The 17,164-nt window shown below is 40.6% G+C and overlaps 2 protein-coding genes and 1 non-coding gene across 3 annotated transcripts in view; 1 reads left to right on the forward strand and 2 right to left on the reverse strand.

The window, feature by feature from the left end:
* Window positions 1-9,667, forward strand: part of zdhhc8b (zinc finger DHHC-type palmitoyltransferase 8b) — an 89,767-nt gene extending 80,100 nt beyond the window's left edge. Inside the window, 1 exon segment of the mRNA XM_029638139.2 lies at window positions 762-9,667. Within this exon segment, the coding sequence (XP_029493999.2) occupies window positions 762-918 (157 nt within the window). The 3' untranslated portion in view covers window positions 919-9,667.
* A 1,013-nt stretch (window positions 9,668-10,680) lies between these two features.
* On the reverse strand, window positions 10,681-16,644 carry LOC115111758 (ran-specific GTPase-activating protein). The gene is made up of 6 exons (XM_029638141.2): window positions 16,493-16,644; window positions 13,887-14,023; window positions 13,220-13,377; window positions 12,859-12,987; window positions 12,677-12,745; window positions 10,681-12,087 (listed from the first exon to the last, which is right to left on the reverse strand). The coding sequence occupies exons 1-6, from the start codon at window positions 16,505-16,507 to the stop codon at window positions 11,969-11,971; spliced, it is 627 nt and encodes a 208-aa protein (XP_029494001.1). The 5' UTR covers window positions 16,508-16,644; the 3' UTR covers window positions 10,681-11,968.
* LOC115112599 (small nucleolar RNA SNORA77) lies at window positions 12,503-12,632 on the reverse strand. Its single transcript, XR_003860972.1, has one exon. It is a non-coding gene; the product is annotated as a small nucleolar RNA SNORA77 (small nucleolar RNA).
* Window positions 16,645-17,164: the final 520 nt, after the last annotated feature.

A 17,164-nucleotide genomic window follows, 5' to 3' on the forward strand; every position in this document is an offset into this window, starting at 1 on the left:
TGCACCGCTCACATTATAATGAGCCGTTCTCCCCAGTTAAAGTGTCACTAACCTCCTGTGGTTATTATTATTATTGTTATTATTTTTATTATCATCCCCTTAGCAGCCTCCTGTGCTGTGTACATACAGTATATTTGAGATATTATACCCTTTTATCCAAATGAAGTACTGTGTCTGTTACTGGATTTAAACGTTTTGCCTTCATAGGAGTCCACTTTTGTATTTTTCTAAATGATCTGTCTTTCGGATGAATAAAGTTCCATTACCCCACTATCATTTCCTTCTGTTTGCATGCTTATTTCCCTCCTGTCCCATCCCTTCCATCTGGGAGGGCAACATTAACATTTACGTCTCTCTATGCATGTTTTCACCACCTACAGAAACTCCATACAAACCCACAACATCACTAACAACACACTATTGGCTTACCCCTTATGTCTTCTTTATCATATTTTACCCCTTATGTCTTCTTTATCATATTTTACCCCTTATGTCTTCTTTATCATATTTTACCCCTTATGTCTTCTTTATCATATTTGAACCCTTATGTCTTCTTTATCATATTTTACCCCTTATGTCTTCTTTATCATATTTTACCCCTTATGTCTTCTTTATCATATTTTATTTAACAGGAAAAGACACCACATTTCACACACAGTCGATTTCCTTCCCACTTCCTTTTTACAACTCATTTCTATCTAAAGCAAACTTAGTTCTCACTTCAAATAACTATGCCCTCTTGTTTTTCTCTACCCATTCAGAGAGGCCATGATGCAAAGTAAAGTGAATGGGCAAACGGACTGCCATCTAGGGCCCAACAGCTCCAGTGCCCAGGGCAACCCTCTCAGCCCTAGCCGCCACAGTAATGTCAAAAAGGTGACCGGGGTGGGTGGCACCACCTATGAGATATCTGTGTGAGAGGGCTGGGGCCCGGGGCACCAAACCTTAAAGGAGAAGGCAGCATTGTCATGGCAACCACCTCCAATGGCAACAACATCCACGACCGCACTAGAGAGGATTCTCTTCTTCCTTTTACCGTTTTTAATTCGATATTAACCAATCAGGGGCGCAGAGCACTTCCTCATTGGGAATTATTGTCCAATCAGAGGACTTCTGCTCATTCTGGGCCAGCCCCGGTCTCTGTGTGTCTGTACTGGAGGAGTGGATATTGATCAGTGTGTGTTGTGGGAAAAGAGCAACTTCAACCTAAAGAGGGCTGATGTTTGTACAGGGTGTTGTGTTGTTGAATTCTGTGGCTTGTTGTGTTGGTTATCACTGAACAGTCTGAATCAGACAGACAGATCTTAAATGTATTGTTTACGGCGTCTCTCAGTTGCGGTCTATCTGCTGTTATAAATTGGGCGGATCGAGCCCTGAATGCTGATTGGCTGAAAGCTGTGGTATATCAGACCATATACCACAGGTATGACAAAACATTTATTTTTACTGTTCTAATTACGTTGATAACCAGTTTATAATAGCAATAAGGCACCTCGGGGGGTTTGTGGTATATGGCCAATATACCACAGCTGAGGGTTGTATCCTAGCACTCTGCGTTGCGTTGTGCATACAAACAGCCCTTAGCCGTACCTCCCTTAGCCGTGGTATATTGGCCTTATACCACACCCCACACGGGCCTTATTCCTTAATTATGTGTCATCATCACACTCACTACACACTCACTACACACCCACAGACCACAAGATTTTAACAGCCAGACACACAAACTCATACAATTGATGTCACACATCTTTGTTCAGTCACATTCTTTAAAATAGCAGTGGTATGGATAGCCATCTCCAAACCAAAAAGTTATGCGTACAGCAGCACCCCATTGGATTCAAGCATACAGCATCCCTCTTAGGTATGCAAATTGCTTCACATATCCTGTCCAAATGACCATGTCTGTCTGGTCCATCAACAACATGTTGGCCATTACTGAGTGGAACAGAGGGAAGATTACATTAAACCAGTGAGTTTTAGATCAATACAATCTTTAATAGGCTGACTGATCTGAGCCAAAGACAACACAACGGTGCTGTGTGGCACTCAGAGACACGGGTCTTGAATGTCTCCTAATCTACATTTATCCTCTGAGTTTTGAGGAGGTGTTGTAGGGCTTACAGTGCAGGAGCATATTAATCCAAACTCTAGCTGAGATCCAGTATTTACCTATACAGTATACCATAAGCTACAGTCTGTACGTTATCAGCAACATACAGTGCCTTCGGAAAGTATTCAGACACCTTGACCTTTTCCACATTTTGTTACGTTACAGCCGTATTCTAAAATTGATTAAAATAAATGTTTTCCCTCATCAGTCTACACACAACACCCCATAAGGACAAAGCGAAAAGAGGTTTATAGAAATGTTAGCATATTTATAAAAAATGTCAAACAGAAATACCTTATTTACATAAGTATTCAGACCCTTTGCTATGAGACTCGAAATTGAGCTCAAGTGCATCCTGTTTCCATTGATCATCCTTGAAATGTTTCTACAGCTTGATTGGAATCCACCTGTGGTAAATTCAATTGATTGGACATGATTTGGAAAGGCACACACCTGTCTATATAAGGTCCCACAGTTGACAGTGCAAACCAAAGCAAAAACCAAGCCATGAGGTCAAAGGAATTATCCGAAGAGCTGCAAGACAGGATTGTGTTGAGGCACAGATCTGGGGAAGGGTACCAAAACATTTCAGCTGAATTGAAGGTCCCCAAGAGCACAATGGCCTCCATCATTCTTAAGTGGAAGAAGTTTGGAACCACCTAGGCTCTTCATAGGGCTAGCCGCCTGGCCAAACTGAGCAATCGGGGGAGAAGGCCCTTGGTCAGATAGGTGGCCAAAAAACCAATGGTCACTCTGACAGAGCTCCAGAGTTCCTATGTGGAATTGGGAGAACCTTCCAGAAGGACAACCATCTCTGCAGCACTCCACCAATCATAACTTTATGGTAGAGTGGCCAAACAGAAGCCAATCCTCAGTAAAAGGCACATGGCAGTCCACTTGAAGTTACAAGATTATTTGGTCTGATGAAACCAAAATTGAACTCTTTGGCCTAAATGCCAAGCGTCACATCTGGAGGAAACCTGGTACCATTACTACGGTGAAGCATGGTGGTGGCAGCATCATGCTGTGGGGACGTATTTCAGCAGCAGGGACTGGGAGACCAGTCAGGATCGAGGGAAAGATGAACGGAGCAAAGTACAGCGAGATCCTTGATGAAAACCTGCTCCAGAGCGCACAGGATCTCAGACCGGGGTGAAGGTTCGTCTTCCAACAGGACAACGACCCTAAGTACACAACCAAGACAACGCAGCTTGAGAGGATATGCAGAGAAGAATGGGAGAAACACCCCAAATACAGGTGTGCCAAGCTTGTTCCATCATACCCAAGAAGACTGTCAAGAAGACTGTCTAGGCTGTCTTCGCTGCCAAAGGTCCTTCAACAAAGTACTGAGTAAAGGGTCTGAATACTTATGGAAATGTAATATTTCTGTTTTTTTTTATTGTTTTTTAATAAATTAGCAAAAAATTCTAAAAACCTGTTTTTGCTTTGTCGTTATGGGGTATTGTGTGTAGATTGATGAGGGAAAAATACTTTCCCAATGCACTGTATATGTAGTCCAACACCCTATCTATTAGTTTAAATGTTATGTTAGAGTGACCCCCGACACAGACCAGTGAGAAGCACATACACAAAAGCCTGTGCTACTGAGTGTTACAGTGGTGGCTGTTGTCTGTGATCAGTTCTGAATACCCAGTCAAAACAGTCCTCTCCATATTCAGTACAAATCCCACCAGCTTGGCAGTCAGCCATGCACAGCCAAAACATCTGACAGGCAATTTATTACTTTTGTGACTGAGTAGTTTTTTTTGTAAAAATAGGTCTACCCATAATAAGTTATGTTAATGTCATGTATACTTGTGTTTTGTTCTGATTCAAATCAAGTGTGAAAAAACCTTGAAAATCAAAGAAGTCTTCAGCTGTGTTATAAAATAAAGAAAACTCACCATTGTTTTTCAAAATTATTATTATTTTATTTTTTATATATATATACCCAACCTTTTGAAAATGTTTGCAACATCTTGCTTTTTATACAGATGCTCAAGCTTGGAATGGATGTTTGTATTTGAGTGGATTTTTGTGTTGATAATTTATAACTTAAGTGAATAATAAATAACACAAGGCATACATAGAAGGAGGTATACTAGTTTGTTGTATTTTGCAGTGTAAAAAAAGTTATTGATGAAACTGTATGATGAAGCAATGAAAGTCATAGGAAGCAGATGTTGTTAAAAAAAATGGTTAAAAAGTGTCTACTTTCCCTGACTCTGTTAACGCACAGGGTAATCCTGACTGTCAGTCTGTCTGTTCAGAGCATCAACAGGTTTCAGACTGAAGACAAGAAATCCATCTTTCAGCAGCTGTTTGGTACAGCAAACCAAGTGTATTACGTAAGACGTACGGAAAGTCATACATAAAACTATGTGACTTTTTTTTTTGTTCACTGAAGAAAATAAGATATATTTGGTCTATAATTTTTGTTCATAAAAAAAATCACTGTACACTGAACAAAAAGATAAACGTAAACATGTAAAGTGTTGGTCCAATGTTTCATGAGCTGAAATAAAAGATCTCCGAAATTTTTCATACACAAATTTGTTTACAGCCCTGTTAGCGAGCATTTCCACTTTGCATAGATTTTTAAAATCCTTTAGGATTAAAGGCAAGTCAGTTAAGAACAAATTCTTACTTACAATGACGGCCTACCCCGGACGACACTGGGCCTATTGTGCACCACTGTTACGGACTCCCAATCACAGCTGGATGTGATACAGACTGGATTTGAACCAGGAACTATAGTGACGCTTCTTGCACTGAGATGCATAGCCTTAGACCGTTGTGGCACTCGGGAGCCCAAGATAATCCATCCACCTGACAGGTTTGGCATATCAAGACGCTGATTAAACCACATGATCATTACACAGGTGCACCTTGTGATGGGGACAATAAAAGACCATTCTTAAATGTGCAGTTTTGTCACACAACACAATGCCACAGATATCTCTTGAGGGAGCGTGCAATCCGCATGCTGACAGCAGGAATGTCCACCAGACCTGTTGCCAGATAATTGTATGTTAATTTGTCTGCCATAAGCCACCTCCAATGTCTTTTTAAAGAATTTGGCAGTACGTCCAACCAGCCTCACAACTGGACAGGCATGAGCTACGGACAACGAACACAATTGCATTTTATCGATGGCAATTTGAATGCACAGAGACTGTGACAAGATCCTGAGGCCCATTGTCGTGCCATTCATCCGCCACCATCACCTCGTGTTTCAGCATGATAATGCAAAGCGCCATGTCACAAGGATCTGTACACAATTCCTGGAAGCTGAAAATGTCCCAATTATTCCATGGCGTGCATACTCACCAGACATGTCACCCATTGAGCATGTGTGGGATGCTCTGGATTGACGTGTACGACAACATGTTCCAGTTCCCGCCAATATAGAGCAACTTCACACAGCCATTGAAGAGGAGTGGGACAACATTCCACAGGCCACAATCAACAGCCTGATCAACTCTATGTGAAGCAGATGTTTTGCGCTGCATGAAGCAAATGGTGGTCACACCAGATACTGACCGGTTTTCTGATCCATGCCCCTACCTTTTTTTAAAGGTATCTGTGACCAACAGATTCCCAGTCCGTATTCCCAGTCATGTGAAATCCGTAGATTTGGGCCTCATTTATTTATTTCAATTGACTGATTTCCTTATATGAACTGTAACTAAGGTAAATCTTTGAAATTGTTGCATGTTGCGTTGATATTTTTGTTCAGTGTAGTGTTTTGCATCTTTCTTTTCTTGTTTGTAAAAGGCTGTCTGAACATGAGGTGAAAAATGGCACCTGGACATTTGCCCGTTCTGTGTTAATGACAGAATATACAGTGTATTCGGAAAGTACTCAGACTCCTTGAATTTTTCCACATTTTGTTAAGTGACAGCCTTACTCTAAATTGGATTCAATTGTTTTGTTTCCTCATCAAACTACACACATTACGCCATAATGACATAGCATGAACAGTTTTTTAGAAAAACGGAAATATTACATTTACATAAGTATTTAGACCCTTTACTCAGTACTTTGTTGAAGCACCTTTGGCAGCGATTACAGCCTCAACTTGAGTATATCGCTACAAGCTTGGCACACCTGTATTTGGGGAGTTTCTCCCATTCTTCTGTGCAGATCCTGTCAAGCTCTGTCAGGTTGGATGGGGAGCATTGATTGCATAGCTATTTTCAGGTCTCTCCAGAGATGTTCGATTGGGTTCAAGTCCGGGCTCTGGCTGGGCCACTCAAGGACATTCAGAGACTTGTCCTGAACCCACTCCTGCATTGTCTTGGCTATGAGCTTAGGGTCGTTGTCCTATTGTAAGGTGAACCTTCACCCCAGTCTGAGGTCCTGAGCGCTCTGGAGCAGGTTTTCATCAAGGATCTCCCTGTACTTTGTTCCCTTCATCTTTGCCTCGATCCTGACTAGCCTCCCAGTCCGTGCTGCTGAAAAACATCCAAACAGCAGGAGGCTGCCACCGCCATGCTTGACCGTAGGGATGGTGCCAGGTTTCCTCCAGATGTGATGCTTGGCATTCAGGCCAAAGAGTTCAATCTTGGTTTCATCAGACCAGAGAATTGTCTGATTGTCCTTAGGTGCCTTTTGGTAAATTCCAAGCGGGCTGTCATGTGCCTTTTACAGAGGAGTGGCTTCCGTCTTGCCACTCTACCATAAAGGCCTAATTTTGAAAAAGTCAAGGTGTCTGAATACTTTCCGAAGGCACTGTACATGGATGAAAAGTATTATATTTGCTTGCAGCTACACAACTAATCAATTATATTGTCATTATGGCCTTTCAAGAGGACAATGATGTTTACTGCACAAATACATCTGATGGAATTGATTGAAATTGAATAGAACAGATAGCCAGATTGCAGGTTTCCATTAAAAAGTCCAAACATGCTTGTGACTGAATGGTCCCAATTATGGATGGTAGAGTCCTTTCTAATAACATATTTTTAAAGCCAAAATAATTGTACCTATTTATCGAGATACTCACTTTATTTAAAGTACCACAATTCTACATATACTGTAATAAATGTATGTATATATTGTACACACAGTGCTGTTTCTAGGCACAATCCACATAAGCAGCAGCTTAAAAAGAGTTGGCCACTAAAATGTTTTACTCGTGATGTCGGTGGGCCCCCCAACCAAATCTTGCTTAGGGCCCCCAAATGCTAGATTTTTGCTACATTTTAATATATCAGAGACAGAGTACACAGGCAGATGTGACCCTCGCATTTTAATTTTTTTAATATTATTTTTATTTCACCTTTATTTAACCAGGTAGGCCAGTTGAGAACAAGTTCTCATTTACAACTGCGACCTGGCCAAGATAGAGCAAAGCAGTGTGACACAAACAACTGAGTGACACATGGGATAAACAAATGTACAGTCAATAACACAACAGAAAAACACAATAGAAACGTCTATATACAGTGTGTGCAAAAAGTATTATTTTTTTCTTGCATTGAAGACAGTATAGAAGAGAATACCCTGTGCCAGGTAATGTTATTTTAGGCTCTTGTTTGTGACACATGCCATTCCAATTCTCCATCTAATCATATTATCAGAGCAATTGCAGGCTATAAGCTTAAAATATGAGGTTCCACATTAATAACAACTGGTCTGACCCCATAGCATACCCTGATTGTAAGATATTAAACGTGGCAAAGGCAGCTAGTTAGGTTACTATGCCATACATATTTTAAGTTTAATCTACATATTGGGTCACTCATAATAGTTTCAATTTAATCTTGAGATGATCACTTGTTTTATGGGAATACAAATATTGAACTCAAATTCACCTGTGGTTCTGGCAGGTGACCCAACATTGTTTAGACATACTTGAATCCTCCCCGTCAAGCACACACTTATGACGAAAGTGATTATTATTCTTCCTTTAGATGACTGACATTTATTTATTTTTTGCTGTGTTTTGTCTGACGAACATTACACCAAGTCACCTCACCTGAATAATATGGACTAGTGCAGAATACCTGTTGCTGTTTGTCTTGCTTATCATAATCAGATGTAGTATTTTTTTTATTTTTAACATTTGTCATATGAATAGAAAAATGAAAGATGTACGGTGCGTTCGGAAAGTAGTCAGACCCCTTGACTTTTCCACATTTTGTTACGTTACAGCCTTATTCTTAAATAGATGAAACCGTTTGTTTCCCTCATCAATCTACACACAATACCCCATAATTACGAAGCAAAGACAGATTTTTAGAAATGTTTGCAAATTTATAAAAAATAAACAACTTAAATATCACATGTACATAATTATTCAGACCCTTTACTCAGTACTTTGTTGAAGCACCTTTGGCAGTGATTACAGCCTCAAGTCTTCTTGGGTATGACGCTACCAGCTTGCAACACCTGTATTTGGGGAGTTTCTCCCATTCTTCCCTGCAGATCCTCTCAAGCTCTGTCAGGTTGGATGGGGAGCGTCTCTGCACAGATATTTTCAGGTCTCTCCAGAGACGTTCGATCCGGTTCAAGTCTGGGCTCTGGCTGGGCCACCCAATCAATTGAATTTACCACAGGTTGACCCCAATCAAGTTGTAGAAACATCTCAAGGATGATTCATGTAAGCAGGATGCACCCAAGCTCAATTTTGAGTCTCATAGGAAAGGGTCTGAATAATAAATAAGGTATTTCTGTTTTTTATTTTTAATACATTTGCAAACATCTCTGAAAACCTGCTTTTGCGTCGTCATTGTCGGGTATTGTGTGTAGATTGATGAGGATTTTTATTGAATCAATTTTAGGATAAGTCTAACGTAGCAAAATGTGGAAAAGGTAAAGGGGTCAGAATACTTTCAAAATGCACTGTATATGTACAGGTGACTGCTAAAATGAAGGAAACACCAACATAAAGTGTCTTAATAGGGCGTAGAGCCACCACGAACTAGAACAGCTTCAATGAACCTTGGCATAGATTCTACAAGTGAATGGAACTATTGTTGATGGTGGTGGAAAATGCTGTCTCAACCGTCGCTCCAGAATCTCCCACAAGGGTTCAATTGGGTTGAGATCTCGTGACTGAGACGGCAATGACATATAGTTTACATTCTTTTCATGCTCATCAAACCATTCTGTGACCACTCATGTCCTGTGGATGGGGGAGCATTGTCATCCTATCGGGGCATAGCCATGGTAGCCAAAGTAATGGCCTGCCTAGCATTTTTTTCGTACCCTAGGCATGATGGGATGTTCATTTCTTAATTAACTCAAAACCACACCTGTGTGGAAGCACCTGCTTTCAATACCCTTTGTATCCCTCATTTCCATGATTTTAGCAGTTACCTGTAAATGCTTAATAGTTGTTTTTGTTAAAAGGAAATATTTGCCACTTGACAGAATTAGAATAAAGAAAATGTTGTCAAGCCTAAGGTTGAACTATACTGAAAAATGATATGTAAAGTGTTGGTCCCATGTTTCATGAGCCGAAATAAATTAGCCCAGAAATGTTCCATATGCACAAAAAGCTTATTTCTCTCAAATGTGTTTACATCCTTGTTAGGGAGTTTTTCCTTTGCCAAGATAATCCATCCACCTGACAGGTGTGGCATATCAAGAAGCTGATTAAACAGCATGATCATTACACAGGTACACTTTGTGATGGGGACAATAAAAGGCCACTCTAAAATGTGCAGTTTTATCACATAACACAATGCCACAGATGTCTCAAGTTGAGGGAGCATGCAATTGGCATGCTGATTGCAGGAATGTCCATCAAAGCTATTGCCAGAGAATTTAATGTTCATTTCTCTACCATTAGTCACCTCTGTCGTTTCAGAGAATTTGGCAGTACGTCCAACCGGCCTCACAACCGCAGACCACGTGTAACCACGCCAGCCCAGGTACTCCACATCCGGCTTCTTCACCTGCGGGATGGTCTGAGACCAGCCATCAAGACAGCTGATGAAACGGGATTATTTCTGCCTGAAATAAAGCCCTATTGAGGGAAAAAAACTCATTCTGATTGGATGGGCATGTCTCCCAAGTGGGTGGGCCCAGGCCCACGCCCCAGCCATGTGAAATCCAGATTAGGGGCTAGTTAATTTATATCAACTGACTGATTTGCATATATGAACACTAACTCGGCAAAATGATTTAAAATGTAGCATTTATACATTTGTTCAGTATATTGGTGTTGATTCGTTTCAGGGACACAGGTTGATCAAAATGGACATATTTGTACAATGACATTTCAGTTCTTTGTCTCATCAATAATATGCCTTCTCTACAACAGCACCATCAGTTGGAATATATTAGAATGCATTTCACTAGTCACAACAGTTCTGATACAGTACGGAACTTGAAAGGTTGGTGAACAAGCATTGATTATCAAACAAATGTAACCAACTGATGAACATTTTAATATAGTTCTCTCAATGTGTACCATTAGATGTATCAAAATTTCAACCCTCACCATCTTGCAAGGCAGCCTGAGATAGCCTTGACTTTCCATACCAGACTGGCTCTACTGCTCTTCCCACTTAGCAATTCCTCATCCTATGCAACATAGACAGACAAAAGGGTCGTTGAGAGCTTTTATTGGAAGGTGGAGGAAACATCTCAAACCATTTGAGTGCAAATGAAAAGCAACATTCCATCCTGTACATGTATTTACAGATGCACTGGCACGTCGATGCACCTAAGGGGCAGCGTCAACTCAGTGGGTACAGGTTAGGATGGTGAGCACACCTGATACCGCATCATTACACTCTTGCACTATACATTTTCTACATGCTTTAGTTTCAGTTTGAAGGAATGTATTATGCCCTAAAACAGACTTGAGCCACCGGGAAGAGTACCCAAGCCAGGAAGTACTGTAGCCTATACCAAAGTCTGATGAACCATCGTCTTACATTTTGATTTGGTGTGATCGGTCTTCAACAAAAAAAATGAAACAAAAAACACCTTTGTGATTTGATGAATTATGTGCATCAAATCATCTGCAGCAGAACATCTTAGATACGAGTCACTGATAACTGGTCCAAGGACTACATTACCCAAAATGCACCCGATGTTAAACACGTTATGGCTACGTCTCTATGGTCCAAAGTGTCTTTCTCCATTAATTTCCTCTCCTTCATCTGAACCTCACAGCAGATAGGTGAAAGCAAACTCCTGCCTGGTAAGCATCCACCACATTTCTCTGCCTTTATGTACATAACTACCTCAAATATATCATGCCCTTGCACATTGATCTGGGACTCCCTGTATAGAGCTTCATTCTTGTCTATTTTATTCCTCTCAGGTTGCTATTCTTCTCTCTGCATCATTGCAAAGGGCAGTAAGCATTCAACTGTAAAGTGTACACCTGTTGTATTAAATGTGACAAATATTAGGGGTTTCACCTCGTCTCTATTCAGATCAGTATAGACAAAGGAGAGGAAGCCTCCATATTGAGATGCATACCAAGACATTACAGCTCCTCTCTGCCAATTTCCATTTTAGGTGTGGCACTTACAAGCAGTCCTATTCCCTATAAAACTAACTTTGCTTCATTCAGAAAAAAAAGACTTACCCAATGTGGGAATTACCAATATCACAACCCTCATTTCACAGTATGTCAAGTTGACACAGATGAGCAGTACAGACAACTTGTTTTCCATGATGGAAACAAGAGGGCGGGTGGGGAGGGGCACAATTGAATGAATGGATACCTTTTGTGTGGCACCAAGGTCTTGCGATCTCTCGAGGCAAACAAATCGTTAAAAAAACTAAATCAATATGCAAGAGTCCAAATTCAGTTTCTTTAGAGTCTATTGTAGAAAAAGAGGGAAATGACAAGTTGAAGATCAGTAAAGCAAGTTCTTGGATTCATTTCTTCTCTTCTGCCTTTTCCTCTTTCTTTTCCTCGGGTGTCTTGGTCTTGTCGTCCTTTACAGATAGTGCCTCCAGTTTCTCTGCCACTTTGTTTGCACGGTCAACGTTTCCTCCTGCAGAGAAGTACAGAAAGATGAGACATGAACTCTTTGTCAGTGTGGTGTCACGGTGGCCAAGATGAGGCTCCACACCAAACGTATTTATAAAGCCCTTTTTACATCAGCAGATGTCACAAAGTGCTTATACAGAAACCAAGCCTAAAACACCAAAGAGCAAGCAATGCAGATGTAGAAGCAGGGTGGCTACACATCAACAGTGCACGGTAACAGTCCTCTTCATTTAAGAGCATGTTTTAGGGCATTGGGGACATCTGCCATTTCAATGACTAAGAATATTCCAGTTTGAGTTTTTCCCAAGACTTCTCATTCCACCGATACATTACGCAAGTTTAATCTACTGAGTAGTGATTAACATGTGACCTGCTCAACAATGGTTGTTCTTTGTAATTAATATTACAGAGAAAACAATTCCAGTGTGCCAGAACATACCAACATTAGCCTAACAGTAGGCCAGCGAGTTGTTACATTCTGTATGTTAATTTAGCAGACATAAAAAGTTCTGGGCTGGAGTGAACAGCAGAGAACAGAGTATTGTCTGCATACTGACTGAAAGAATGTGGGAGAAAAAAAAATGTACACCAACCTGATCCATCTTGAGATTTTCTGACTTCCTCCTTGCATTCATCGAACTTCACCTTAAATTTCTGAGCGTCTGAAAAGGACAGAAGTTATTTGAAACCCCAGCCACACTTTTTGCATGAGAAAGCTGACTGAATTGTTAAAAGCTAAACGCAGTGACTAAAATAGACGTGTTGTCACACTCACTTTCTGCATTGAGGAAACGTATTGCCAGGAGTTCAGGTTTGGGATGCTCATCAGCGAAGTCGGCGAGTGTGTTCCATACCCAGGCCCTGTCGCTGCCAGCGTTGGGCTTCAGCTCCATCACAGGAAAAACTGAAAGAGCAGAAGATGAAAAGGAATTAGGCCTCTGACTCAGAGTCAATGACTCATAGAGACAATGACTTGTTTTTCTTATACCTCACCATCATCTCATACTTAGAATGGTAATTCGGTGGGTGGACAGGCAACATGCATGGGTTAACGAAAAGGTTTCAGTCCAACACACACACGCTAGACAGCAGTGATAAACACTACTGGTTGAGACAGGGAGTCTTCCGTGACTCACTGTTGTGATTGGCGCAGATCTTCAAGGTCCGGTCTCTCCTCATCAATAGGCGGATGGTGCCCTTCTCTTTGTGTTTCAGGAGCTTGACGTCGCCTGTGCCGCGCTCCTTCCACTCTGGTGGGTCGTTCTCAGACGCAAAACGGTAGAGCTTCGCCCGCCTGAGGGGAGAGACAATATGGGTAGAATGATGAAGCTGTGCATGGAATCAGTGACAATACCTGGGTGACAGCAGCAGGGCTCTATGCCAACCATTTTTTTTTTCTTTTAACAAGGAGCATGTGTGCTTAAGTTGAAAAATATAGGCACACACAAAGAAATTTAGGAGCAACACGAAAAATATTTGAGGTAATACTTTTTCCTAGGTGCATTGGGGATCCTAAATTAAAATTCCAGGTCACACAGCAAACTATTTAGGAGCTTAGGAGAGTAAAATGTTCCACACTGTAGAGCCCTGAGAGGGCTGGATGGTTTCATAACACTTGAGGTGAATCCTCACTTCCAATTTATTAAAACAAATTACTTAAGTCTCCCATTGACAGTGCATGCCTAAGTGCAAATTCAACAAATTTAGAAGGTAAGTTTGATATAAGGATTCAACCCTAAATGAATGACAAATTAAGTATTGCACAATGATTTAGGCTATTCAAGGTTTTCATCATCAGCTTACATTTTGAACAGTTCCTCCTCGTCCTCCTCTAGCGTCTTCACATCCTGCTCTGGAAGAGACACAATGGGCTCATAATGGGGATCGTGGTTTGATTCTTCTGCATTGTCTGTTGAAGTCTCCTGCTCTTCTGGTGTTTCCTATGAAACAAGATTTACACACACGTTAACACACGAAGGTAGATGTCTGCGGTCGCGCTGAAATCTAATTAGCATATATATTTTTTAAGGCTAGAGATAAGATATATTTTTGCGTCGGATACATCTCAATCCACCGCAACCGCCTATGTAACCCTTCCATTTCAGTGGTGAAAGGTGACAGAGCGGTGTTCTCAGACCATGAGACATCCCGAAAAATCAGTCTACTCACAAAATTGTCTGTAGCGTCCGACCAATTTAGCCTACAAACTGTTATGACACCTCTACGGAAAGATGACTCTCTCGATGACGTTCTCCGTTTTGCTCTACGACCCTGGGACTGAAGTCGGTACAGCCGATCTGACAACTTCTGTCTGTGGCGCCCGAAAACAGTTTGGGCTACACACTAACATGACCCCTCTGTGTAAAGGTGAGACTCTCACGAATAGGTCTGTTGTTAAGCTCTAGGATGCCCACAGGCCTGACAAGACACTTATGAAGGTCCCCCGGTACCAGTTGAAAAAATGTATTTAAGTACATTTTTTACTGAACCTTTATTTTACTAGGCAAGTCAGTTAAGAACAAATTCTTATTTACAATGACGGCCTACTATGGCCAAACCCTAACCCAGATGAGGCTGGGCCAATTGTGCGCCGCCCTATGGGACTCCCAATCACGACTGGTTGTGATACAGCCTGGAATTGAACCAGGGTCTGTAGTGACACCTTCAGCACTGAGATACAATGCCTTAGACCGCTGCGCCACTTGGGAACCCTATTAAGTGACAAATTAAACACATGTAAAAAATAATATTCTTGTACTGTATCTGTATCAGGTATTGTTTGATACTTCAAAAAAACGTGATAATCAAAAATCAAATAGCAAAATTATCCTTGGTATGACCTTCTAAAAATAAATTCCATATAGCTTAGTACAACCCCCCTCCAGCTTAGACTCTCGTTTCAAGTTAGTGAAATGTACTTTTACTAGTCAATGTATTAGACTGAAAAAAACAGTAGGCTCCACCAACTAACTGCAGAGGGAGGTGAATAGAGGGATTTGAGAGATCAGGCTTCGAGGTTATCTTTTGTGTGCAATTTGCTGTGGCAACTGAACTTAGTGGTGCTGAGCCAAGCATCTTTGCTGCTGGATGGCTTTCTAAAAGGCCTTGCAAATCCATATGATCTCACACTTACTACAGAACATGATAATATGGCCTAACATTACATAAAAACGCTCAAGAGGCGAGGAAGAGAAAAGTGAAGCAAGTGGACAATTACAAAACAATAACTTTTATGTTAGCTGGACAACTAGGCCCAATTTAAACAAATAACTGACGTTGGTTCTGTTTGTACATGAGTTAGCCAAATTTGCAGTCAGCTACCAAAAAACTACAGTGACAAATATCAGCAAGCCATCTTGCTAGATACTACTTTAAGATTAATTGATTAACGTGATTAACTGCCTGAACAAAATGTATGAAAGGGGCGCGAGGCTCCATGCGTTCCGAGTAACGTAACTGTATGGCTAGCAACATGTCTCCGTACAAGACCAGCAAGTCATTTCAATCGTTATCTTGTTACGTTAGCTAATGAAGTTATCGGCTTGATTATATAGCTAACAGTGCCATAACTCAAACAGTATGCCAATGTTCACTTATTTTCTAGCTAGATATATGGTAAACACGCACTGAGAAAGTTGACATTCCTTTCGGCCTGGTGTTAGCAAGCCAGCCAGCTAACGTTAGCTAGGCCATTCGGAAAAGTACCAAGCTAGCAAGTTAGTTAACTAGAGATGGAAAATAGGTTTAACCATCGTGTCAATGACACATAGCTAGTTAAATGCAATTATCCACTCTTAAATACAAATGCAAACAAATATTGTAAGCGCAGGACACTTCCACAATATTGCCATTTAAAAAGATGCTAACGTTAAATAGCTAGTTAACTGGCTTTTGTTAGCTAACGTGTTAGCTAGCTGGCTAACAATTACTGTCAGGATAACATACAACTAGGTTCAAAGCCAAATATTGTACATGGATGTATACCCAAATACATATTAGGTTTAAATGATCATTTTGAAACTAGTGGTTGCACGATTATACCACAGACATAATCAAATATTTAGATCATTGTTCTGCTAGCTAGCTAACTACATGGCTAGTTAGCCAGCCATTTAGCTTTGGAGCAGATATAAAGGGCGGCAAAAGTATCGAGTTACCCACTTTTCTGACATATACAACAAAGGTATAACTGATTGACCATTGCCAGTAAGTGATTGTTTTGAGACCAATTTACACTTTAGACCTTTAATACTGATGCTTAACGAGGTTGTTAAAAATCAGCATCCCTAGCCGGCACAACCCTAGCAAGATAAACTTTGAGAATGCCAATCAAAACATCACAATTGAAATTAAATGTACATTTAATTAAATTAACGGCACACAAATAGGTTTAAAACTCACAAACGTACCTTCGGATCTGCCATGTTAATGTAGATGTTTGTAGATTACGGAATTTAGTTTGATTGATTCAAAACCAAACTCTCCGTTCGCCTTGAGTTCCTCTCTTCGTGCTATAGATTTCGCGCGTCGAAATGTCCCATTCGCGTTTCCTCCATCCCAGCATCCCCCCCCCCTTTCCACACTATTTTAAAGGGCTCTAAAGCGTATAACATGCTCTACAAATGTCATAGTGGTATGTGTGATATTATTTTACGAAACATGAATACACTCGGTGTATTATTGTTTTCTTTATTAAAAAGGGTAATATACTTGCATTGCAATGCACTCGAGTACTGCAGACATTTCATTCTGTGTTGTAAAATGGTAACTGTGAAATGTTGCTACATATCTCAAAAGTGGCATGTGTGGTTAAAACATTGGATAGATAGGTAAGTAGCTAGAAACAATTTCAGTGTCAACAAAAGTAACAACCTGACAGTGGCTAACGCCAACAACAACCCATTCACATTTTTTTGTAGATCTAGCAGCTTCCTCACTTCCTGTGTCATAAAAAATATAATATTTTTATAGAGTTATCCCACTATTACACAAGTAACAGGAATCATGGAGAATATGCATCTTCTATATTTTCAGTTGAAGAATCCAGTGATGAAATTGTTTCTAGCTTCGTGTCGAAGTTC

The sequence above is a fragment of the Oncorhynchus nerka genome, linkage group LG27, assembly GCF_034236695.1.
Source record: "Oncorhynchus nerka isolate Pitt River linkage group LG27, Oner_Uvic_2.0, whole genome shotgun sequence".
NCBI lineage: Eukaryota > Metazoa > Chordata > Actinopteri > Salmoniformes > Salmonidae > Oncorhynchus > Oncorhynchus nerka.

Bases quoted from the DNA above. Each gene is read 5' to 3' on its own strand.
- LOC115111758 (XM_029638141.2), bottom strand. The intron at 12,988-13,219 runs GTGAGTCACGGA...CTGCTCTTTCAG, and splicing joins GATCTGCGCCAATCACAACA to TTTTTCCTGTGATGGAGCTG. The intron at 12,746-12,858 runs GTGAGTGTGACA...TGTCCTTTTCAG, and splicing joins ACGTTTCCTCAATGCAGAAA to ACGCTCAGAAATTTAAGGTG.